The sequence below is a fragment of the Corvus moneduloides genome, chromosome 5 (genome assembly GCF_009650955.1).
Source record: "Corvus moneduloides isolate bCorMon1 chromosome 5, bCorMon1.pri, whole genome shotgun sequence".
Classification (NCBI taxonomy): Eukaryota; Metazoa; Chordata; class Aves; order Passeriformes; family Corvidae; genus Corvus; species Corvus moneduloides.
Genome location: NC_045480.1, coordinates 40,535,669 through 40,555,524, shown reverse-complemented (window position 1 = coordinate 40,555,524; position 19,856 = coordinate 40,535,669). Strand labels below are relative to the sequence as shown.

At 40.6% G+C, this 19,856-nt stretch overlaps 1 protein-coding gene across 1 annotated transcript; it reads left to right on the top strand.

The window, feature by feature from the left end:
- Positions 1-206: 206 nt before the first annotated feature.
- NPY5R (neuropeptide Y receptor Y5) lies at positions 207-7,719 on the top strand. The gene is given in 3 exon segments (XM_032110313.1): positions 207-779; positions 5,578-5,908; positions 5,911-7,719. Coding segments are annotated over 2 exon segments (1,329 nt in total). The 5' UTR covers positions 207-779; positions 5,578-5,586; the 3' UTR covers positions 6,918-7,719.
- Positions 7,720-19,856: the final 12,137 nt, after the last annotated feature.

Genomic DNA, 19,856 nt, shown 5'->3' with positions numbered 1-19,856 from the left:
ACTATGACATACCCAACAATTTTTAGGCTTTAAAATATTGCTCACATAAGAAAATGCCCTGCTTTCCCACTGATTGTTCCGATAAAATTTTAACCACCCTTCAGATATTTTGCTCTGTAAGAACCTAACTCAGCTCGGCAAGGAAAACTATTTGGGGGAAATCCATCGCCTCCCACCTGTTCTAAAATAAAAATTAAAGGGTGGTCGAGCAGCGTGGATAAAAACCTCCGTAGCTCTTCTCCAGCCGAAGCGAGGGGAGCTCTAATCAGGCAGTGTTCTGTGATTGCCTGTCTGTGCTCGCACCTCCCTACGTCCTGAGACTCGCAGAGCGTTTTACCTTTGCAAAATGCCGTGCCCTGAGTACCGGGTGAGGCACTGAGAGCATCCCGTAAGCAGCGCCGAGCGCGGGGGTTATTTACCGTCTCGCTGTATTTCCATGGAAACTCTAATTGTCACACCGTGCAGCGCTGAAATACCGGGCTCCAGGGCCGCCTGGAGCAGTCTCCCGAAATGCGCCCGCCCTGCGGCCCCGGCCCCGCCGAGCGGGCGGCGACTGCGGCAGCGACGGAGGCACCCCCAGCCCCGGAGGCCGGCCCTCGGCCGCGGGCGAGTCCCGGCGCCGCCGCAGCACCCGCGTAAGCTGCGCCGCCAGCCCGGGGGGCTGCGCGCCTCCCCCCGCTCCCGTGAAGCCGCGCTCCGCCCGCCCGTGCCGGAGCCGTGAGTGCGGACCGGGGCCGCCCTCCTGCCCCCGGGGCGCCCGCAGCGGGACACGCGCGCAGGTAACGCGGGGCGGGCGCGGCGGGCTCGGCGCAGCTCTCCTCCCCTCGCGGGGCGGCCGCGCAAGTTTGCGCAGGGCTCCGCCCTGGCACCGGGTGTCGGGGATGGGGAAAGCACATCAGCCCGGGGAGGGGTGACGGTGTCGCGGCGGCCGCGGGGTGCCCGGGGTTCGGGCTAAGAGCGGGTGCGTGATTTCGGTCGCGGGGCGGTGCGGGCGTGCGGAGTGGTTCCCGAAAGAAGCGTAGAAAGGCAAAAATAACAGTCGTTCCCGTTTTGAGGTGGTTTGGTGCTTTTGCCTTCGCGATCCAGGAGCTGCTGTGCTCCCTGGAAAAAAAAAATGTAGCCATGCTTTTCAAGTTTTCTGTTCTGACCAGCAATTAGCCTATTATGTTCCATAGCCTTTCCTTGGAGGTGGACGTACAATCTTATTAGTTGGCTTTGGCATAATTTGGGAAGTTGTATTCTTGTTTTCCAGGATAATGTTGCAATTCGTTTGGTGAGCCACAGAAATAGGCATACCATTAATACGTACAAAAATCGTTTTTCTGGACTTCTGAAGTAAGTTCAATCTGTTGAATTCTCTCAGATTCTCAGGCTAGTTTTTGCTGCTGCACATTATGAACAGGAGTATCAGAATCAGCCGCTTTTCATCTGTAGCTTGTGTTGTAAATGCAACACTTCGGTGGTTTCAGATTTTGTCTCCGATGTTATCTCAGTCTGTATTGATGTGAGGGCATTATGTCTCAGGTTGTAACAACACAACTCAGTGCTTTCCTAAAGCCTTGGTGGTCGTGCAGTAACCGCCACTCATACTAACTACTTACATCTGTGTAGATGTTTAAAAACCTTCTCTGACTTTTTTCTATGCAGTCTTGATACCGCTCCTGTATTATGAGGGCAGAAAGGTTGCACTTCTTATGAATTTACACATTTTGCTTCCTCCCTGTATGTGTTCACCATGGGATTAGGGGGTTTTTGTTTCTTTGGGATTTTTTGGTGGGTTTTTTCTGGCTGGTTTGTTCTTCTTTTAGCACAGAAAAAGGTCACCCAAGACTGTGAATCGTTCACAGCTATAAAGATTAATTGCCCTGTTACAAGGATTGAACTGACTGGACTATACAAGGACCAGCCAGTCAGAGATAATAGGTATTAATATTGTGGGATATAAGCTCTTATCCATGAATAAACCTTAATATAAGTATCTCATCTAATTGAAGGAGCATTTCCTGAAAAAACAATTGCCTTTAGAGGATGATGGTGGCCTGCCTAACTTTTGTGTTCTTGAAAATTTCCCTTTAAATATATAGAGAAATAGAAATATCCAGCCTATTAACTGTCCTAAATTATGATTTGGGGATTTTGTGATTTAAGTGATAGCTTTCAGTTAAAAAATTATGTTAAGTACAAGATATTAAACATGTTAAATTAGCATAGGTTATCTGGTGCTTCTACCTCAGCTAAATGTTAACTGCAATCATTTGGCTCTTACAGTACATATTCAAATCTACCTTGGATCCTGCCACAAAACTGCTGTCTCTACTGCCTTGTGCAGCCCAGCCTCCTGCCTCAAGCATTCCACTGAAGCTAAAGGAGACCTACGCAAACCCACACAGAGCTCATGGGTATGAGCTCACACAGGTGTAGCTTAGCACAGTCGGGAATGTGTGGTGTGCAGACCAGCATTACAGAATGGGGACTTCATTTGCTTGACTGATAGATGCAGGAGATGAAAGTTATCCCACTTTCGGAGCTAACAGCTAGAAAAACTCCAGCAGATACCTTCAGATTGACTAAATATGAGCTTTGAAAACAGGTGCAAGAGCAACCTGGCATGACAGTGCATTTAGTTTAGAAATACGCTTCAAATATGAGGAGAAGGTTTTGAAAAGAAGCTGTATTAATTAATTCTGTTTTCCACAATGGGATTTTCAGGAATTTCCATTTCCCTGAAAGTTATGGCCACGTGCTGCACTGGGATTGACCAACCAACATGAGGGAGGGTGAGCGAATCTCTGAGAACAGAAGCAGCTGTTAAAACAAAGCAGGAAGATAAATGCCAATAAGTGCACACAGCCCTGTGAAATCAGTGGAATGATGAGTTTGGGGACTAGAGATCAATGATATGGGAAGAAAACTTCTGTTGGCATCTTTACTGCCATTGGCACTCAGACTGACAGTAACTGGTTTCTTTTTGAGCAGGAGAGAAAGCTCACAGAGCAAGAGATCCACTTGGTATGTTTTGAAATTAGGGGGGAAAGTCTGCTTTCATTTTACACATCCAAAATGAAAATAAACTTCTCTTTGGGCATTTTACAAAGGGGACTTGTGTCAGCGCAGCAGTTCTCTGTTGAAACCAGCAGATTCCACTGTTATTCCTTCCCTCTCAGTCTTTCTGTCACTCTGTAACTGTGACAATAGGAAGATGGTGCAGAGGGGTTTCTGTGCACCTCAGACTCTTGTGGTGCCATAAGGTCTAGCCAGGGTCTGAACAGATCATGTTGTTAATTCTTCCAGTGCTCCTTCCTCATGGAAATGATGACACGTGGCAGGGAAAGGCTCATCTTATCTCTCCCGCAAGGCAGAAGGCAGCCATAGCACAGAAGGAATGGAGCTGGCAAGCCCATGCTGGACTTCTTCAGTATTGATGCCTCTCAACAGAGTGTCTACTTCAGAAAACCTGAATATTCACTTTTTGTTTTTAAAGAATTCTATTAAAAACACAATGAACCCTTCTTCTAAATCCATACTGCCAGAGCTGTATGTGGAGGTGTAGAAATACACAGAACCTGGCAACAGTCTTTCACTTAAACCTCTTCAAGAGGAACTCAGTAAACATTAATTTATTAAACATGTTACAGTATAACAACACATAAAATTTTGTTTCTTGGTCCTATTCTTAGCATTATATTCCCTTTTCCAGGGCAAAAGTAAAAAACTTATGTAGAGTCACACTTAGGGAATAGAAAGAAATTTCAGCAGATTTTGGAAGTCACTGTGGTGCACAGATCATACCATTTTCAGTTGGTTACTAGCAATTCAGAAATTAGCTCAGAAAAAAATAAGTAAAAAGCTATTTACTTCATCAGCTAAGAGTTGTATAAAGAGAAGCCTGCCAAAATGAAAACTTCTGGTGTTATCAATATAGAAATAGAGAGATATGATCACTTACAGACTCTCTACTCTGGTCCTTTAAAGTTGGTCCAGAGGCAAAGGTAGTCTCAGATAGCATTGTTTGTCTATTGTATAGTTTTCCACCATTTCATTAGAGACTAGCAAAAATTGAACAAAAATAATATGCATTAATGCCTCTCTGCTCATATGCACACAATTATAATATTTAGGTTATCTAAATTCATGTAGTCAGTTCTTAATTCTGTTTTAGCTGTTAAAAAGCACTCTAACATTGAGGGAAATTGGCAAGGCTGACTTCTTTTCACCTCTTTCCAACACATTATCTGCAAGATATATATATATATATTTTTTTTTTTCCCCCCCTACTCTTACTTGAAGGACCTTCTCATCACAATACAGTGAATATTCTCAGGTTATTTTATGGTTTGAGCTTCCCTTTGGCTCACAGGGAATGATATGAAGGAGGGAGCACATCTGAATGTGTAGAGGGAACCAAATAATATTATTGCACTTTGAAGGTGTCAGCATGGTACATACAGCTCACTGAGAATTGCTACAGTCTTGAAGAGGCCTGCCTTTTTTAGATGACAGGTTTAGTCTTCTGCTCTATTTATCTATGCTTTGGGTTTGTACATCTTTTTTGTTTTCTCTTATGTAAGATTTCTAAACATCAAGCAATTTTGTACAGGACATTGGCACTCTGGGGAATTTTGACTTTGAACCTCTAGTACACACAGGTGTTTAAGGTAAATTGAGGTTTGAACTGAATTCTCATGTCTTTCTCTTTGTTCTAAAGTGAAGACTAATATATGAAGATTCAGTAGAATAACTTTGTGCTGAGCAGAATAACTTTGTGCTGAGCTAGGTTTAACACTAGATGATTCTGTGCTGAATAAGAAATTTCACTGAATTTTCAAATGGCTGTGTGGAGTTTGCTTCCAGTTAACACTGTCCTCTCTGTATTGCATCCAATTACTTTAGGTATTTTGTAGGTAGTTTTCCTTTCTGCTTGAGCACCAGTTAAACTATATTCAGCACTTAGTAGAAGATGTTTTCTATACACACCAGATTAGGAAATTCATCTTGGATCACTGACAGCACATTTCCTGATCCTTTTTGAAAGCTCTCACCTATTTTGTGTTAGTTCTATACTAGCAAGGTAAGAAATACTACTGCAGTTGTTAGCATATGTATTTTCAGGTGCCCTCTTTATAATTTGCAATGATATAATGATTAGGCATCTGCCCAGATGGTGACTGTCATTTCCTTGCTCATCTCAATGGGCTGTTATTCACATGAGTAATCTCACTGACTCGAGGTGTATTGCTTTTGTAGCTAACTGTTCCCTCACAGAAAGCCTGACAATGTGTTCTGTAGCCAAGCATAGCTAAAAGGCAGCATCATAATGCAGACCTTTAGACTGCCATTTTCCCACATGAGCATCTAGGTAGGAGGCTTAGGTGTGCTGAACACCAAATGATAAAACCTACTTAGCTAATTCACGTTGACCTGAAGTTATGCAGGATCTGCCTCACAGTAGAATAACATCATTAGTAATTTATTTGCATTGAGGTGATACAAGTTAAATTTATGAACTTTTACATTTTGATGAACAGTAATACCATCATTTCTTCAGATGCTAATTAATGCCTTTCTTGTTCTAAGCAGGACTGTAAAATGGATTTAGGATTCAAAGACCATAACAACAGGACACACACCAAGAACACCTCTGCTACAACAAAGAATTTTTCTGCCTGGGAAGACTATAAGAGTAGTGTTGATGACATGCAGTACTTTCTTATTGGGCTGTACACACTTATAAGTCTGGCTGGCTTTGTGGGAAATCTGCTTATACTAACAGCCCTACTAAAGTGCAAGCAGAAGACAGTAATAAACATTCTCATTGGAAACTTGGCCTTTTCTGACATCTTGGTTGTGCTGTTTTGTTCACCTTTCACACTGACATCCGTCCTGCTTGACCAGTGGATGTTTGGCACTGTCAGTGCCATATAATGCCCTTCCTCCAGTGTGCGTCAGTCCTAGTTTCAACTCTGATGTTAATATCTATTGCTGCAGTCAGGTACCGTATGATAAAGTATCCCCTCTCTAGCAATCTCACAGCAAAACAAGGCTATTTCTTAATAGTGATCATTTGGGCCTTTGGCTTCACAATTTGCTCCCCTCTGCCAGTTTTCCATAAAACCGTGGACCTCAGCAAAACTCTGAAGTTAGAGGGACTGGAGAACCGGCTGTTGTGCATCGAGTCGTGGCCTTCTGATTCCTACAGGATTGCCTTCACGATAGCCTTGCTGTTCATGCAGTACATCCTGCCGCTGGCGTGCCTGACCGCCAGTCACACCAGTGTCTGCAGGAGCATAGGCGCTAGGCTGTCAAACAAGGAAAACAAGTTTGAAGAAAAGGAGATGATAAATCTAACTCTTCACCCCTCTAGGAGCACTGGCACGCAGGTGCAACCCTCCAGATATTCCAGGTGGAGCCGTGCCTTTGGCAGAAGGCACCACAGAAGATACAGTAGAAAGACTTCAAGTGTGATGCCAGCTATTTCAAGGCATCATCAGGAGACTCATTCCAGAGATCTCCCAGAAACCTCTGACACAGAAAAAAGCCAGCTCTTTTCCTCCAGTAAATTCATCCCTGGGATCCCTATCTGTTTTGAAATGAAACCAGAAGAAAATACAGAGATCCAGAACATGATTACAGTATCCCACTCCATCGCCAGAATTAAGACAAGATCAAGGAGGGTTTTTTGCAGACTGACAGTCCTAATCCTAGTTTTTGGCTTCAGTTGGATGCCTCTTCACCTTTTCCACATTGTGACAGATTTTAATGCCACTCTCATTTCCAACAGGCATTTTAAATTAGTATATTGCATATGCCATTTATTGGGTATGATGTCCTGCTGCTTGAATCCCATCCTCTATGGGTTTCTTAACAACAGCATAAAAGCTGATTTAATATCCCTTATTCCGTGCTGCCAAATACCATGATTTTATGTGCCCCAAGATAAAGCAAAACAAACAAATATGGCTTTCAAGCCTAGTGGCGTGTACAGCTGTAAAAGCTAAATTAGTTTAGATAAGTTTAGTTAGTCTGACTTAGTTGTGATTAGGAGCATTTTTTGTGGATGGATAGTGCTGTGGCTGCATGTATTTCTTGCATTGGGCAGAAATATATGCATATGTTATATTCTTTTATCTGTTACATGTAGGAAATCATGCCCAGTGTACAAAACCAGAAAATCATTTTCATTACCCAAATTGTTGGCAACTTGTACTTTGGAATTATACAGAATATATAATGAGTAATAAATGTGAGACAGACTACTTAGACATATCAGTATTAACTGTCATAAAATATAATAAAATACGTATCATTTACTAAATAATTATTGTTGAGACTATTTCAGTGCCAACTTTGACTGTTTTCTAATATAATTAAATATCTCTTTCTGGATGTGATTAGGAAAATATTTTTTCTTAGGTCTTTGACACATAGTTTGCAATATCTTTGCGAGATGCTTTGCTGTTGATTCCTAAGTTGCCTTATTCCCTGGAATGGGTTTGAGGGTTGTTCTTGTTTTGATTGTTTCCATCTCACTGTATTTATCCAGTACAACCTATCTCTGATTTCCTCAGGTAATTTTCACTCTGGCTTGTCATTTTATGTAATTTTCATCCAGCCTGAATTTATCTAGTTATATCTTTATTCTCACAGTGATGACACCCCTGAACATACAACACATTTCTGATCAGAGTAAGCCTTCATTGTCTAAACAAATGATAATGGAAAGAAAAAGAAAATGGAAATGTGTCAGGAATTTTTCTCTTCCTTTACCAAAAAGCAAGAGCTTACTGCACTTCATTATAGCTGACCCACTTGCTTTGGAAAGGTGTAACAACTTCCAAATAAACATGTGCATGTGTGCCTTGACAGGTGGGAGGGATGGGTAGAGTAGATTATTTTTAAATTCAACAAAGGCAAATGCAGGGTCCTTCACCTGGGGAGGAATAACCCCCTGCACCAGGACAGGCTGGGCGCCGACCTGCTGGAAAGCAGCTCTGTGGAGAAGGACCTGGGGATCCTGGTGGACACCAAGCTGTCCATGAGCCAGCAGTGTGTCCTTGTGGCCAAGAGGCCAATGGTGTCCTGGGGCACATTAGGAAGAGCATTCCAGAAGGTCAAGGGAGGTGATCCTGCCCCTCTGCTCAGCTCTGGTGAGGCACATCTGGAGTGCTGTGTCCAGTTCTGGGCTCCTCAGGACAAGAGAGACATGGATTGGGTCCAGCGAAGGGCGACAAAGATGATGAAGGGACAGGAGCATCTCTCTTATGAGGGAAGGCTGAGGGAGCTGGGCCTGTTCAGCCATGAAAAGAGACAACTGAGAGGGGACCTCATCAGTGTCTGTCGGTATCTGACGGGAGGGTGTCAGAGGGTGGAGCCAGGCTCTGCTCGGTGGTGCTGAGCAATAGGACAAGAGGCAATGGGGCAGAAACTGATGCACGAGAAGTTCCACCTGAATATGAAGAAGAACGTTTTTACTCTGCAGGAGACCGAGCACTGGAACAGGTTGCCCAGAGAGGTGGTGGAGTCTCCCTCACTGGAGATATTCAAGAACCAAGTGGATGCACTCCTGTGCCGTGTGCTCTGGGATGACCCTGCTTGAGCAGGGAGGCTGGACCAGATGTGACCTCCTGTGGCCCCTCCAAACCTGATCCATGCTGTCATTCTGTGTGTGTGAACACGTGTGCAAATACACAAATATATACACACGCACACACACACGTTTTCAGCATCTCCCCTCTCTCCTCTTCTCCTTTTTAACCAGGCCAATACTTTTCCTTCCAAATTTAAATCGCAGGCATCTTCCCTAAGTCACATTCTATTTCACAGCACAAATGCAAAGTGTATATATATATATATACTTACCCGCCCCAGATTACTCTAATTTAGTATTCCATCTCTTCCCTCAGGATTCAGTAAATGTACAAAGCCTATGCTTTGAGTTTTAAGCTGTAACACCTCTCCCCAGGTCTAGCTGGTGATTATTTCCTTCTCTCAACTAAGATTTTTTATCCAATAGGCTTTTGTACCTAGCTTTGACAGACCGAGAAATAAAGTTATTATTTTTATAAATGAGTGGTTGGAAACAGTCATTGTGCAATTTTTTCCCCCCAGGATACTTCCTTTCCAGATAGTCTTTAAAGTGAAAGCAGTTATTTTATTTTGAAGAATCATAACTCATTTTTATCACACTGTTATGATTCTGAGACCTTTTCTCCCTAAGCCATTATCTGCTAAGGAGTTTATTACATGCCAATGGGTAATAGCTTCTCTCCTTAAAGAATTTTTCTAACATCTAGTTCTCAGTAACCCATTGTTCTTTGTTTTCAGTAGTGATATACTTTAATAGTTTCTTCCTGGACATTGACTATTGCATTTTACAGATTATTATCTTCTAAAGCCCTATAATATGTCATTTAGTAGAGTACAAATGGTACAGAATAGATACTGCTGGAACAATAGATATTAAAATAGCTTTTAAAATGTTTTAAATACTTTAAAAATATTTATGACCAATCTTCGTAGATAAACTTAGGAAAAAGTTAACTAAATCTACAGTCAGAACACAATTATGTAGTCCTACAGAAGTTACTGTAGCTCTTGCCCTATTTCTGTCCACAAATTTTTGCATCACTGTAATATGTAATCTTATTTATACCATGTGATATAACTAAATAGTATAAAAGGATAAGAAAGCAGTCATTGTTTCATCTTGAAATATTCCTTCTGACTTAATTTTTTTCAGTTCACTGTTATCTTCCTTCCTACTTGCTGTTTATTTTCTGTACCTTCCTCTCTTTCAGAATTTTAACCATTTTTAACTCCTACATTGTAGATTATTATTAATATATTAATTAAATGTTTATTTAGTAATTACTCTTTCCAGATCAAATTGTACTCCCTCTGTATGGCAAACAGAATCATGCTAGGACTGGAATAAGGCCTTCCTCTAGTTTCTGAGTTGCACAAATATTAGTCTGTACACCGGAGATTTTATATTTATATCTATTAGCCTGGATGAAGTCAGTAACTGTACTCCCTACTCTTTACACTGATCAAAGCACAACAAATTGTAATTTGGCAATAGAGAATTAAATCAAGACAGCTATTGAACTTGTTTAGTCCTGTGCCAATACATCTGTCATCTTTTTTTTTTTAAGTCCATCAATAGTGGGAGAATGTGTATTTTCTTTTTATTTATAAAGCAATGATTAGCATTCTATTTGGAAATTTCCAAAATGTCCCTGTCTTTCCTCTGAAATGTTAAATAAAAATAAAACAAGTTTTCTACCTTCCACTTTACTTCAACAGCCAGTGTAGCTTGGTCCCAGTATCAACAAGGAATACATATGAAGCAGACAGGAGCAGTAGCAAGTGAAATCAGGCATTAGGCAATTGCCAAAAGAGTAACTTCTATAAAAGGGACAAGAAACAACTGAACCATCCATTTAACATTTTCCCAGTCTTGAACATTTAAAAAAAAAAATTCTAAACACGAAGATATTCCCCCCCGTGTGTTTACTAGGCCTCAGCTGGTCTGAGCTGCAGTAGATGCCCCTGTGGCTTCATGTCCAACAGTGACTGGCAGTATGGTCTTGTTTGTTCCAATATGTGTTGGGAAAACCTTATCTCACCACAATTTCCAATGATATTTTATCCTTCTTATATGTAGATAGGTATATGTGCAGGTACAGATATAGATAATGCACACTTCCTAGAAAACAAAGTATATTAAAATGGATTTTCAAGTAGGAACTATAATCAAGTCCTTTGGCCAGCTAAAGTCTACCCCTTCTGTAACTGAAGATCTAAATGAAGTGGAAAATAGGAGTTTTGTTTTGATAGCATCCACTAAATCAATCAGGAAGCAGCAGCTGCAGAGCCATGTATCCATTGGAGTTAGAAGAATGGATTGTATTGGTAGAGTACTTCCTCCCTATTAATAAAAAAAAAAAAAAGAAAAAAGGCTCTCAGACAGCTGGTCTTTGTGTATGATGAATGTTAAAATTCTTAAGAAGACTCACATCACGTAAATTGTTTTTTCTAGTACTACAAAATATTATTGACAAAGTTGACTTTTTGCAAATGTCAGAGATTAAAGTTCACCTTTTCCCCTTCTCTTTCAGTGGAGAAGAAACAGATGCCCTGGGATGACCAGGTCACTCCTGAGCCAGCCAGGCCAGTGACCATGGCTGATAGGAGGTCTGCACGGGCTGACACTGGAGTATATTTACTCAGGTTGTGGTGAAGGGGTTGGAGCCTCTGTGGTTGCCCACGGTGCCATGGCAGCAGTGTCTGGGAGAGCTGTGCGTGGCTGCCATGGGTCTGGAGCAGCTGCAGCCTCAGCAGGCAGCACTGAGTTCTTGCCGGGGGAACTGCGTCCCAGGCAAGTGCCTTGGGTGTACAGCCAGCCCTGGGCAGGGCTGTGGGGACTGGGGAACTGGCAGGGACACAGTGGGACAGGAAAACCACATCACTGCTGTACTGGCAGCTGGTTGCCCTGTTCCTGGGGCTGGAAACTCTCATGACCAAATGTTTCCTCCTCAGAAGTATGAACACCTGAGAAGAGGGAAAATAACAATCCATTGATCTGCAGACGTGTAAGAACCAAGAAGAGGAGCACAGTCAGGAATAAAAGTGTACACTTCCAATCATGCTGAGATAGGATCCAGTTCTCCTTTGCAGAAGCAGTAACAAATTAAAAACCCCTTCTGTTATCCATAGGGGTCTGTCAGCTATTATTGCACGTTTGAAAAAAAAAAAGACATCAATAGATTTTCACAGTAGTCCCAATATCTCTCTGCAGCATACAAGACAAACAGTGTTAAACATCACAGTCTCCAGAAAGACGTCTTTCAGAAATACTGTTGGGTCCAGGAATTTACCCTTTTATTTTGTTGAAAGCTAAATTATGCCTTTGCTATTTGCATTTAAAAGTCCTTGCCAGAAAATAGATTAGTTCAATCTGGAACTGTTTTGGGGCAGTGGCAGGACTCTTGTCCTAGAGATGTTGCTTCCTTTTTTCCCCACATGACTGGAATAATGGTATAGAATCATGATCCTCATGATTTTAAAGATGATTAGGTAAATTTTTGAACTGTTTTTGACCATATGTGGTTTATAATCTCTGAGGTCAGGCTTCTTGTTCTTTCATTTTATGGGGTTTTTTTCCTATACAGTTAAATGCAAACTCCTCTTTTGTTTTTTGGGTTTTTTCCCCTAGAGGCTTTTACATGCAGTATGTAATGAAGACTCCTGCAGTTGCTTGGTTTTGATCCAATAATATATATCTTTCTTGTAGGTATATTGCTTGAAAGTTGCCCTTGCACTGAAGGTAGGTAGAGCTGTTTTTAGTGTTCGTATTCACTTGAAGTAACTTTTCACGGGAAGAGAAACAAAAGAGAGAAAGAGAACTGAAAGCAGATCCACATTAACACTATTTACCCACATTCTGCCAGTGACAAAGGAATGCATCAAAGCCAGACCCTTCTCAAGTACCTGCCATGAACAGTGAATATGTGACAGTACCACTGAACATAACTAATCCCACAGGTGACCCAGAAGCCTATTGCACGTTTTTTGAATCTGAGGAAGTAACAGCTACTAAGTGAGCATGGGTTTAGGTGAGCTCAAAATTACCCCTCTCAAAATTTTCCTCTAACGCAAAAGCATTTTCTTCCCAGCCATTTGATAAAGATAGCTTTGCTGAGATCACTCAGAGTGCATCATGCTGTGCCATTAAGACAACCTGTGTCATCATACTAGAGCATACACTTGGGCCAGTGAATCTTACCACAGCACCTATTTTTAAATCTCTGAAACCCAGGGATACTAGAAACATGAGCGCTACCAGGTTACCACGATCTCCTGGCCCCCTTATTCATCTCAGTTTATAAAAAAACCCCAAAACTTTGATATAGCTTGTCCTTGGTAAAAAATTCTTACCGATTCTAACACAGTTTGTCAGAATCTTGATTTCCTCAGAAAGACTATAAGTGCAGGCAGGAAGATGTGGTCACAGTGTGTTTCTAAAAGCTGAGCTATGCATTATTGTTATGAATCTAATATAACTGTACAAGTGAGACTTTTATTAATCTTGTTTCCTTTTGAAGAGAAAATATGGTAAACATTTTTAAAGTTATTAAATTACTTCATTACATGCTAATCTTAGGAAATAATGTGAAACAAAATATTGCTACAATCCAAATTCATTTCCTTTGAACAAGTATGAATGCTTCATTTTGTGCTTGTAGTCACATTTTAAGATCATCCTTTTAATAATAAGGCTTAAAAATAGTTCTCTGAGAAGTTACCAGAATAGTGATTTGACACTTGGGACTAAAGTAGATTGGCCCTGCTCATACATCCATTCAACAAATACTTGCTTTGTCTTAGCAGGAGAAGGCTCATATCTCTATGACTTGGACATTATTGGACATTTTTGGACCAGGAAACATTTATTACTGTCCTTGTGAACAAAATTATTTTAAAGACACTTCTGGTGCAAAATTTCTCCAGAGGAGTAACTTTGTGATACTCAAGCAGTTTTTCATCTCTTCAGACTCAGTAGGACCCACAAAGACAAAAATCCCTTTTTATGACAGACCGCAAGACCATTAATTATAACTATAAATCTGTTTGTTTTTTTCTGTTGTTGTTGTTGTTGAGAGGAAAATAGATAAACAAGGAAATAAGTAAAGCCATCCTTACCACAAGAGTAAATTTTAGTTCCTCTTTCTACCAGATTTTCATCTGATTTTCGTCCAGATTTTCTTATGTTGAACAAGGTGGTAATCTTACTCTCTTTTAACTCCTAGTAATTCCCTTGGCTTTATGAGTCTTTCCACCAAATTGGGGTTCATTTAGCATTCATAAGGATTTTGACCTCTTGGCCAAAGGATTAAGAAGCTGCACAAGAGGTCAGAATATAAATTAATTTTTACTTTCTGCTGGCTTTGTGTTGGTTTTTGTTTCTTTTTTTTTTTCTTTTCTTTTCTGTGATGTTAGCACAACTGGGAAAAGTGCAAGCTGTTTACTGCAGGAAAATTAAACTTATTTTTATGTAACTACTGGGACCAAATACAGGTGAAACAATTACGTATTTCATAAGACTCCATCAATTTCAAGGCACATCTCATAAAGGTAATTGTCTGAAGCCTTGATGATATGTTCTCTCAATTAATGTCCTAGAGTATGAGAACACATTTCAGATAGTGCAGCCTCATCTGATCCTCAGTGCAAATCACAACGGGTGAAATTCAGAACCTCATTCCTTCTGCAGAACTAAATTGCAATATGCTCTACTTGAGATTGCTCCTTAAGACCATTCAGGGACCGAAGCTTATTCAGAGCACAGTTTGTATCTTACTGGTTTTGTGGGAGGCCGTTCCTCAGAAAAGCTGCTGCAAGGCCATTTATGTCAGAAAAATTAGTCAGTACCCAGGAGCTCTCAGGGGCACGTAACACAATCTCCCCCTCGCACATCAGCACACCTGCAGTCAGCAGGGGCCCTCCAGTATTGTTCCTTTCACAGAAAAGATGGATGAAAAAAGCAGTGAATGAGACTGAAAACTCTGTGGTACTTGTTTTTCCTCTTGATCTGAAATAGTCTAAAATTGGAGACCTTCCAGAAAGTTGTGGAAGACACCTGTGTGAGACTGCTAGAGAGAGAACAAGGAATCACTTCACAGAGATGAAGTGGAATGAAGAAATCTGTCTGTGCAGGACTAGATAATTAATTCAATACATCCAGGATCCTAGAGCCTTACTAATTGTATGGGGGGGGAAAAAAAGTAGATATTTGGATATGCAGTTTTGATTATTTTAAGATAAATTTATTTTAAGTCCTTGGAGTCTTATAGTCTGATATGTGCTCTAACCCAAGCAACTTCACCTTGTAATACAGCTCCAACACCAAACTACACTTTGCTTTTAAGCTATTCACCCCATTTTTATTCCATGTAGAGGTTTAACCCCAGCCAGCAGCCAAGTACCACACAGCTGCTGCGCACTCCCACACCAGTAGATCTGGGGAGAGAACCAGAAGGGTAAAAGGTAGAAAACTCATGGGTAGAGATGAAGACCTTTTAATAGGGAAAGCAAAAGCTGTACACACAAGCAAAGCAAATCAAGGAATTAATTCATTGCTTCCCATGGGCAGGCAGGTGTGGAGCCATCTCCAGGAGAGCAGGGCCCCATCATGCATGATGGTTACTTGGGAAGAAAAACAACATCACTCCAAATATCCTCTCCTTTCCCCTTCTTCCCCCACTTTATGTCTTGGGCATGATGCCATTTGGTCTGGAATATCCCTGTGGTCAGTTTGGGTCACCTGGCCTGACTGTGTCTCCTCCCAACCTCCCATGCACACCCACCTGCCTCTGCAGCATGGCAAAATGAAAAGCAGAAAAGGCCTTGGCTCTGTGTAAGCCCTGCTCAGCGACAAGAACATCTCTATGTTATCAACTCTGTTCAGTACAAATCCAAAACATAGCCCCATGCACAACAGGTCTGATCCTGATTCAAGATTCTGTTGAATTACTACCATGAAAATGATTACAAAGAATAGCATTAGAAAAAAATTTTTAGGTCTGTCAAAATGAGAGGTTGACTAGATCAAGATATCCCTAAAAGGCTATGGAAATACTGCAACATACTGGCACTTGTTCAAATACCTGAAAGATAAAGGTTTCTTTTCCACACTTTTGTGGTTGTTTTTGCTGGAATACAACTTCCAGCCTGTCCCCGTAAGTAGAAACATCTATAAAAGACAAGGCTATACTAAGAATTTTATGACCAACAACAAGACACAAAAAGAAAACAGGCTGGAAAAGGCTTTTATGTAAAGAACACAAAATAAATTGATAATGGTTTATTTTCTTTGGTTCTAGTACATACTGCAAGCATTCTAGCAAGCTGGTTTCTACTTTCCATGCATGAATTTCATAAGATAATGCTTAGAGTAGACTGTAAGCAGAACTAAACCTGTAATTTACAATGGTAAACAAGAACTAAAAAGCAGAGTTCATTCAACTATTGCTAGAAACCCAAATAACCTTGCTTTTGATTGTTTACAGCAGAAATGAAGACAGCATCTGTTACCCTATTTATGCAATAGCATTCACATAAAGATTTTACACATTCATTTTTAACAAATAAGAGGTATAGTAAGAGGAGATACAGGCAGGCTGATGCTATGTTTGTATCACTTTATAAATTAATTCTTCATGATACATAAGGTTATTTGAAGGATAGCAAAAAAATAATAAACAATATGGAAAAAACCCCTGTTTCCTCTCTGAAACATTTACTTCTATTTTCATAACAGTGTTTAAACCATACTAAGCACCCCAAAATGAACGGTCTTGCTATGTCTCTGGGATCTCCTTGGCAAAGCCAATAGGAGAGTTAATCTGCATGTTGGTGGTGCTGTTCAGAAAGTTGATTTCTACAATATTTTAGTGCTGTTTAACAACAGCGTTATTAAGAAAGAAATAGAGCCGAGTTGCAACAGCATCCTTATTTTTCACTTTTTTAAAAAAAGCATTTAAGTATAACTGGTCTTATTTATTTAAGATTAACATTTATGGTATCTATAACACACTGGTGCACATAACATGATTTGAGCAGGTCTTGCATGAATTTTTCTGTAGCTTCACCTTTTGGTCTTTCTGCTTCCAAGTTCAGTAATAACAGAAGACTGTGAGAGCCCTCTCCTGGTGAACAAAATTTATCTCCCTCCAGCTGTTGCTTGCCAACCAGAGATTCTGAGACAGATATTCCAGCTGTAAAAGAAGATAGTGCTTAGAATGTACTCTCATGGTTTTTTAATTTATTAATACTTAAGTGTAAAAAGTCACAAAACAAAGGCTTTATTTTCCAAATACCACCTTACAAAGTGAAGCAGAAAGTCAAGGAAAATACTTCTCAAAAACCTGCCATCTGCAAAGAAATATTAGCTTCAATATACTTTCACACCAGTACATATTTTGCATGGTTAAGATTGACATCCATCTGGAATGCTTTAAATAAAGCTACTTTAAAGACTTGTTCATTAGTGATAGGTATTGAGAAGGTTGTACACACGGAGTCACTCCCCAGATGAGGAATGAATGAGCGAGCAAAGTCTGAAAACCCCATGGCATCTAAAAGGAGCCCTGGGATCCTCTGAGATGGGCAGTGGAGAGGAAGGCTCTAGGCAGGAGCACCTTTTTTTTCTCCTGTGTAACCAATCAGAGATGGCCTGTGCTGGGTTCACAAGTTATTCTTTCATGCTACCAAAACTGAATCATTTTCTAGGCATTCCCCTTCTCTTATCACACTTGTGAGGTAGCCTGCCCATATTATTCAGAAAGGGGACGGGCATATATTATACACAATATCCTGTCATGCACTTTTCCCTGTCTATAGTTGCTGTTATTAAATTTTTCGCTTTCCTTAATACCTATACATGTAACATGATTTTGGCTTATTCTCCTGCTGTGCCCTCCCCTTTCTCTGTAGCAAGCACTTAATTTAGGTTGAAACACTGTGTCTTTCACTTGCATATGTTCTCCTCCTTATCTACTTAGTTTGATTTACTGTATTAATTTTAAGGACACTGTGTCTCTCTATTCCATCACTTTTGAGGTCTGAAAAGAATTTTAAGTTCAAAAAATCTTAAGTTCAAATCAGACTAAGTCAATGAACTACCAGACATGCTTGAGTCCAGCTTACTATCTAGAAAACACCTCAGTTCAGAGGCACTGGCAGTTTAAGTAATGTCAACAAAATAAGAATGCATACATGCTTAAAGCAAAGTTCCTAGTTTGAGAGCTTCAGAATACACGGAGGCAACCAAGAGCCTTCCATTGCTGTGGGAGCGAAGCATTAGAGCAGTGATCACACCCCCACGTCTCAGGGAGCAGAAGACTCCACACAGCAGTTTCACAAGTGTTTTTCTGGGGAGCAACAATGGCCCAGGCAGCCTAAAATGAACTCACTGATAATTTGTATCAGTCATCTCAGCTGAAAGCTGAGCTTTATCCAGGCTGAAAGCAACCCAGAGAGGTTTATGGGCCTGTTTTTCTGTGCACTAGCATAAAATGTGTTGCCTTATCTGAAGAGTTTGCATGGAGATGGCAGAGGTTGGCTGTGTAGCAACTGCTAGTGGAAGAAATGTTCAGAAAACAAGGAGTTTAATATATGTACTTTGCTCTTAATGTTGACACATGGTTGGTTAAGGTGTGGTGTGTAGTCAGTGTAGCGAACCAGAAAAGCTATATACAAATGAAACTATTACACACTGGATAACTTTTATGATAGGCAATTTTCAATCAGTTATAAAAACAAGTGTTTCACAATGTAAATTTTTCTGCTTGAAAAGAGAAGTTCTGATTTTTAGCTAGCACACAGTTGTTCTCCTCAGCAAGAAGGAGGACACGAGCAGTGAGTTATTATGTTGAAGAACCTTCCATGACTTCAGAGACAAGCACTCCCAGCTCAGCTTGAACTATCACTGCTATCTCCTGTAGAGCTCAAAGAAGCTGAAATACAGTAAGGCCTCATTATTAAAAAGGAAATGCATTTATATAAATATGTATCTTAGATTCCCATTTCAGATGATCTAATACAAGATCTCATCTCCTCCGTTTCTTTTAGAGCAGCAAAGCACATTAACCCTGCTATTTCTAGCTTCAGCTATAAGCTAGAATCCAGTATAGCCACAAGACATAGGCGTCAACTGGGAGAAGTAATGTTTGGAGGCAGAGTAGTGCTGGCCACTTTGATCCCTAGGCTGCTACAGCTGAAATGTGCTGTAAAGATTCAAAGTGACAACTGGGAAAACACTTTTATATGAAACAGACTTCAAGATGACGTTTTTCGTTTCATTCTTCACTGCCTTTTTTTTTTTCCTACCCTAGTCTTTTTCTTAAATAAACAAATATATTTTGTCTTTGAAATCATGTGTTATTAAGGGTAAGCTCAAATGACACCAGCAGGTAGAGGGCTCATTGCTAGTCTGGATCTGAATAATTGCAGTGAAATGCTGTACAAAGCAAATCACCTCAGAGCATTTGTATTCTGAGGTGGAAACTGGGACATGTATCCTGCAAAGCTAAAAAGATCAGTGTGACAACTCGTATCACTCAGAGAACTCAAGAACTTTCTCTCAGCCATTGACCAGCCTTGCTGTATCAAAAAAGACAGATTGCTGATAATACTGAATAATTCCCAAATTATCAAAGGAGCCCTAAGGACCCTAAATTAACATGCCTAAGTTGGGGCAAGTTTTCAGAAGGGATAAATGCTCTGCAGACAACAGTGTAATCAGGGACAGGAGAAACCATAGAAAAACCTCAAAGAGAGAACATGTTTCTTGTTGACCTCCATTCTGGAGTTGTGAGGAAAGAGGAGGGTTCTGCTGGCTGCCTCTTGCTTTCTGGAGCTATGCTTACAGTCTCGACTCACATGCTTCACAGGCAGGTAAAGCAGGGTGCACATGTTAACTTCCATTTTTTTCCACTTTTGTGGGGCCCTCAAGAAATGAAGTACAGCTGTAGACGTTTTGTCCCTGTTTCTCTCTGTTGCTGTACTACATCTAAGGAGAAATACCTGAGAGTACTTCCCAGGTCTGAACTCACCTTCTTGTCATGTCCCCATGCCAGACCACAAGAGCAAGGCCCACAGGGTGATACAGAATAACAGGAGAAAAAGACACAAGATATGACTGCTCAGATACCTTATATGCCATTTCTAAGTTCAGCCAAGAAATCTAGTTTCAACCCAGTTCATTTTATCAAGTAAAATTATTTTGGGGTAAATCAGTGGAAGCACCAGCTCACCTAGGTAGCAGGTAAAAAAAAAAAGAAAAAAAAAAAAGAAAA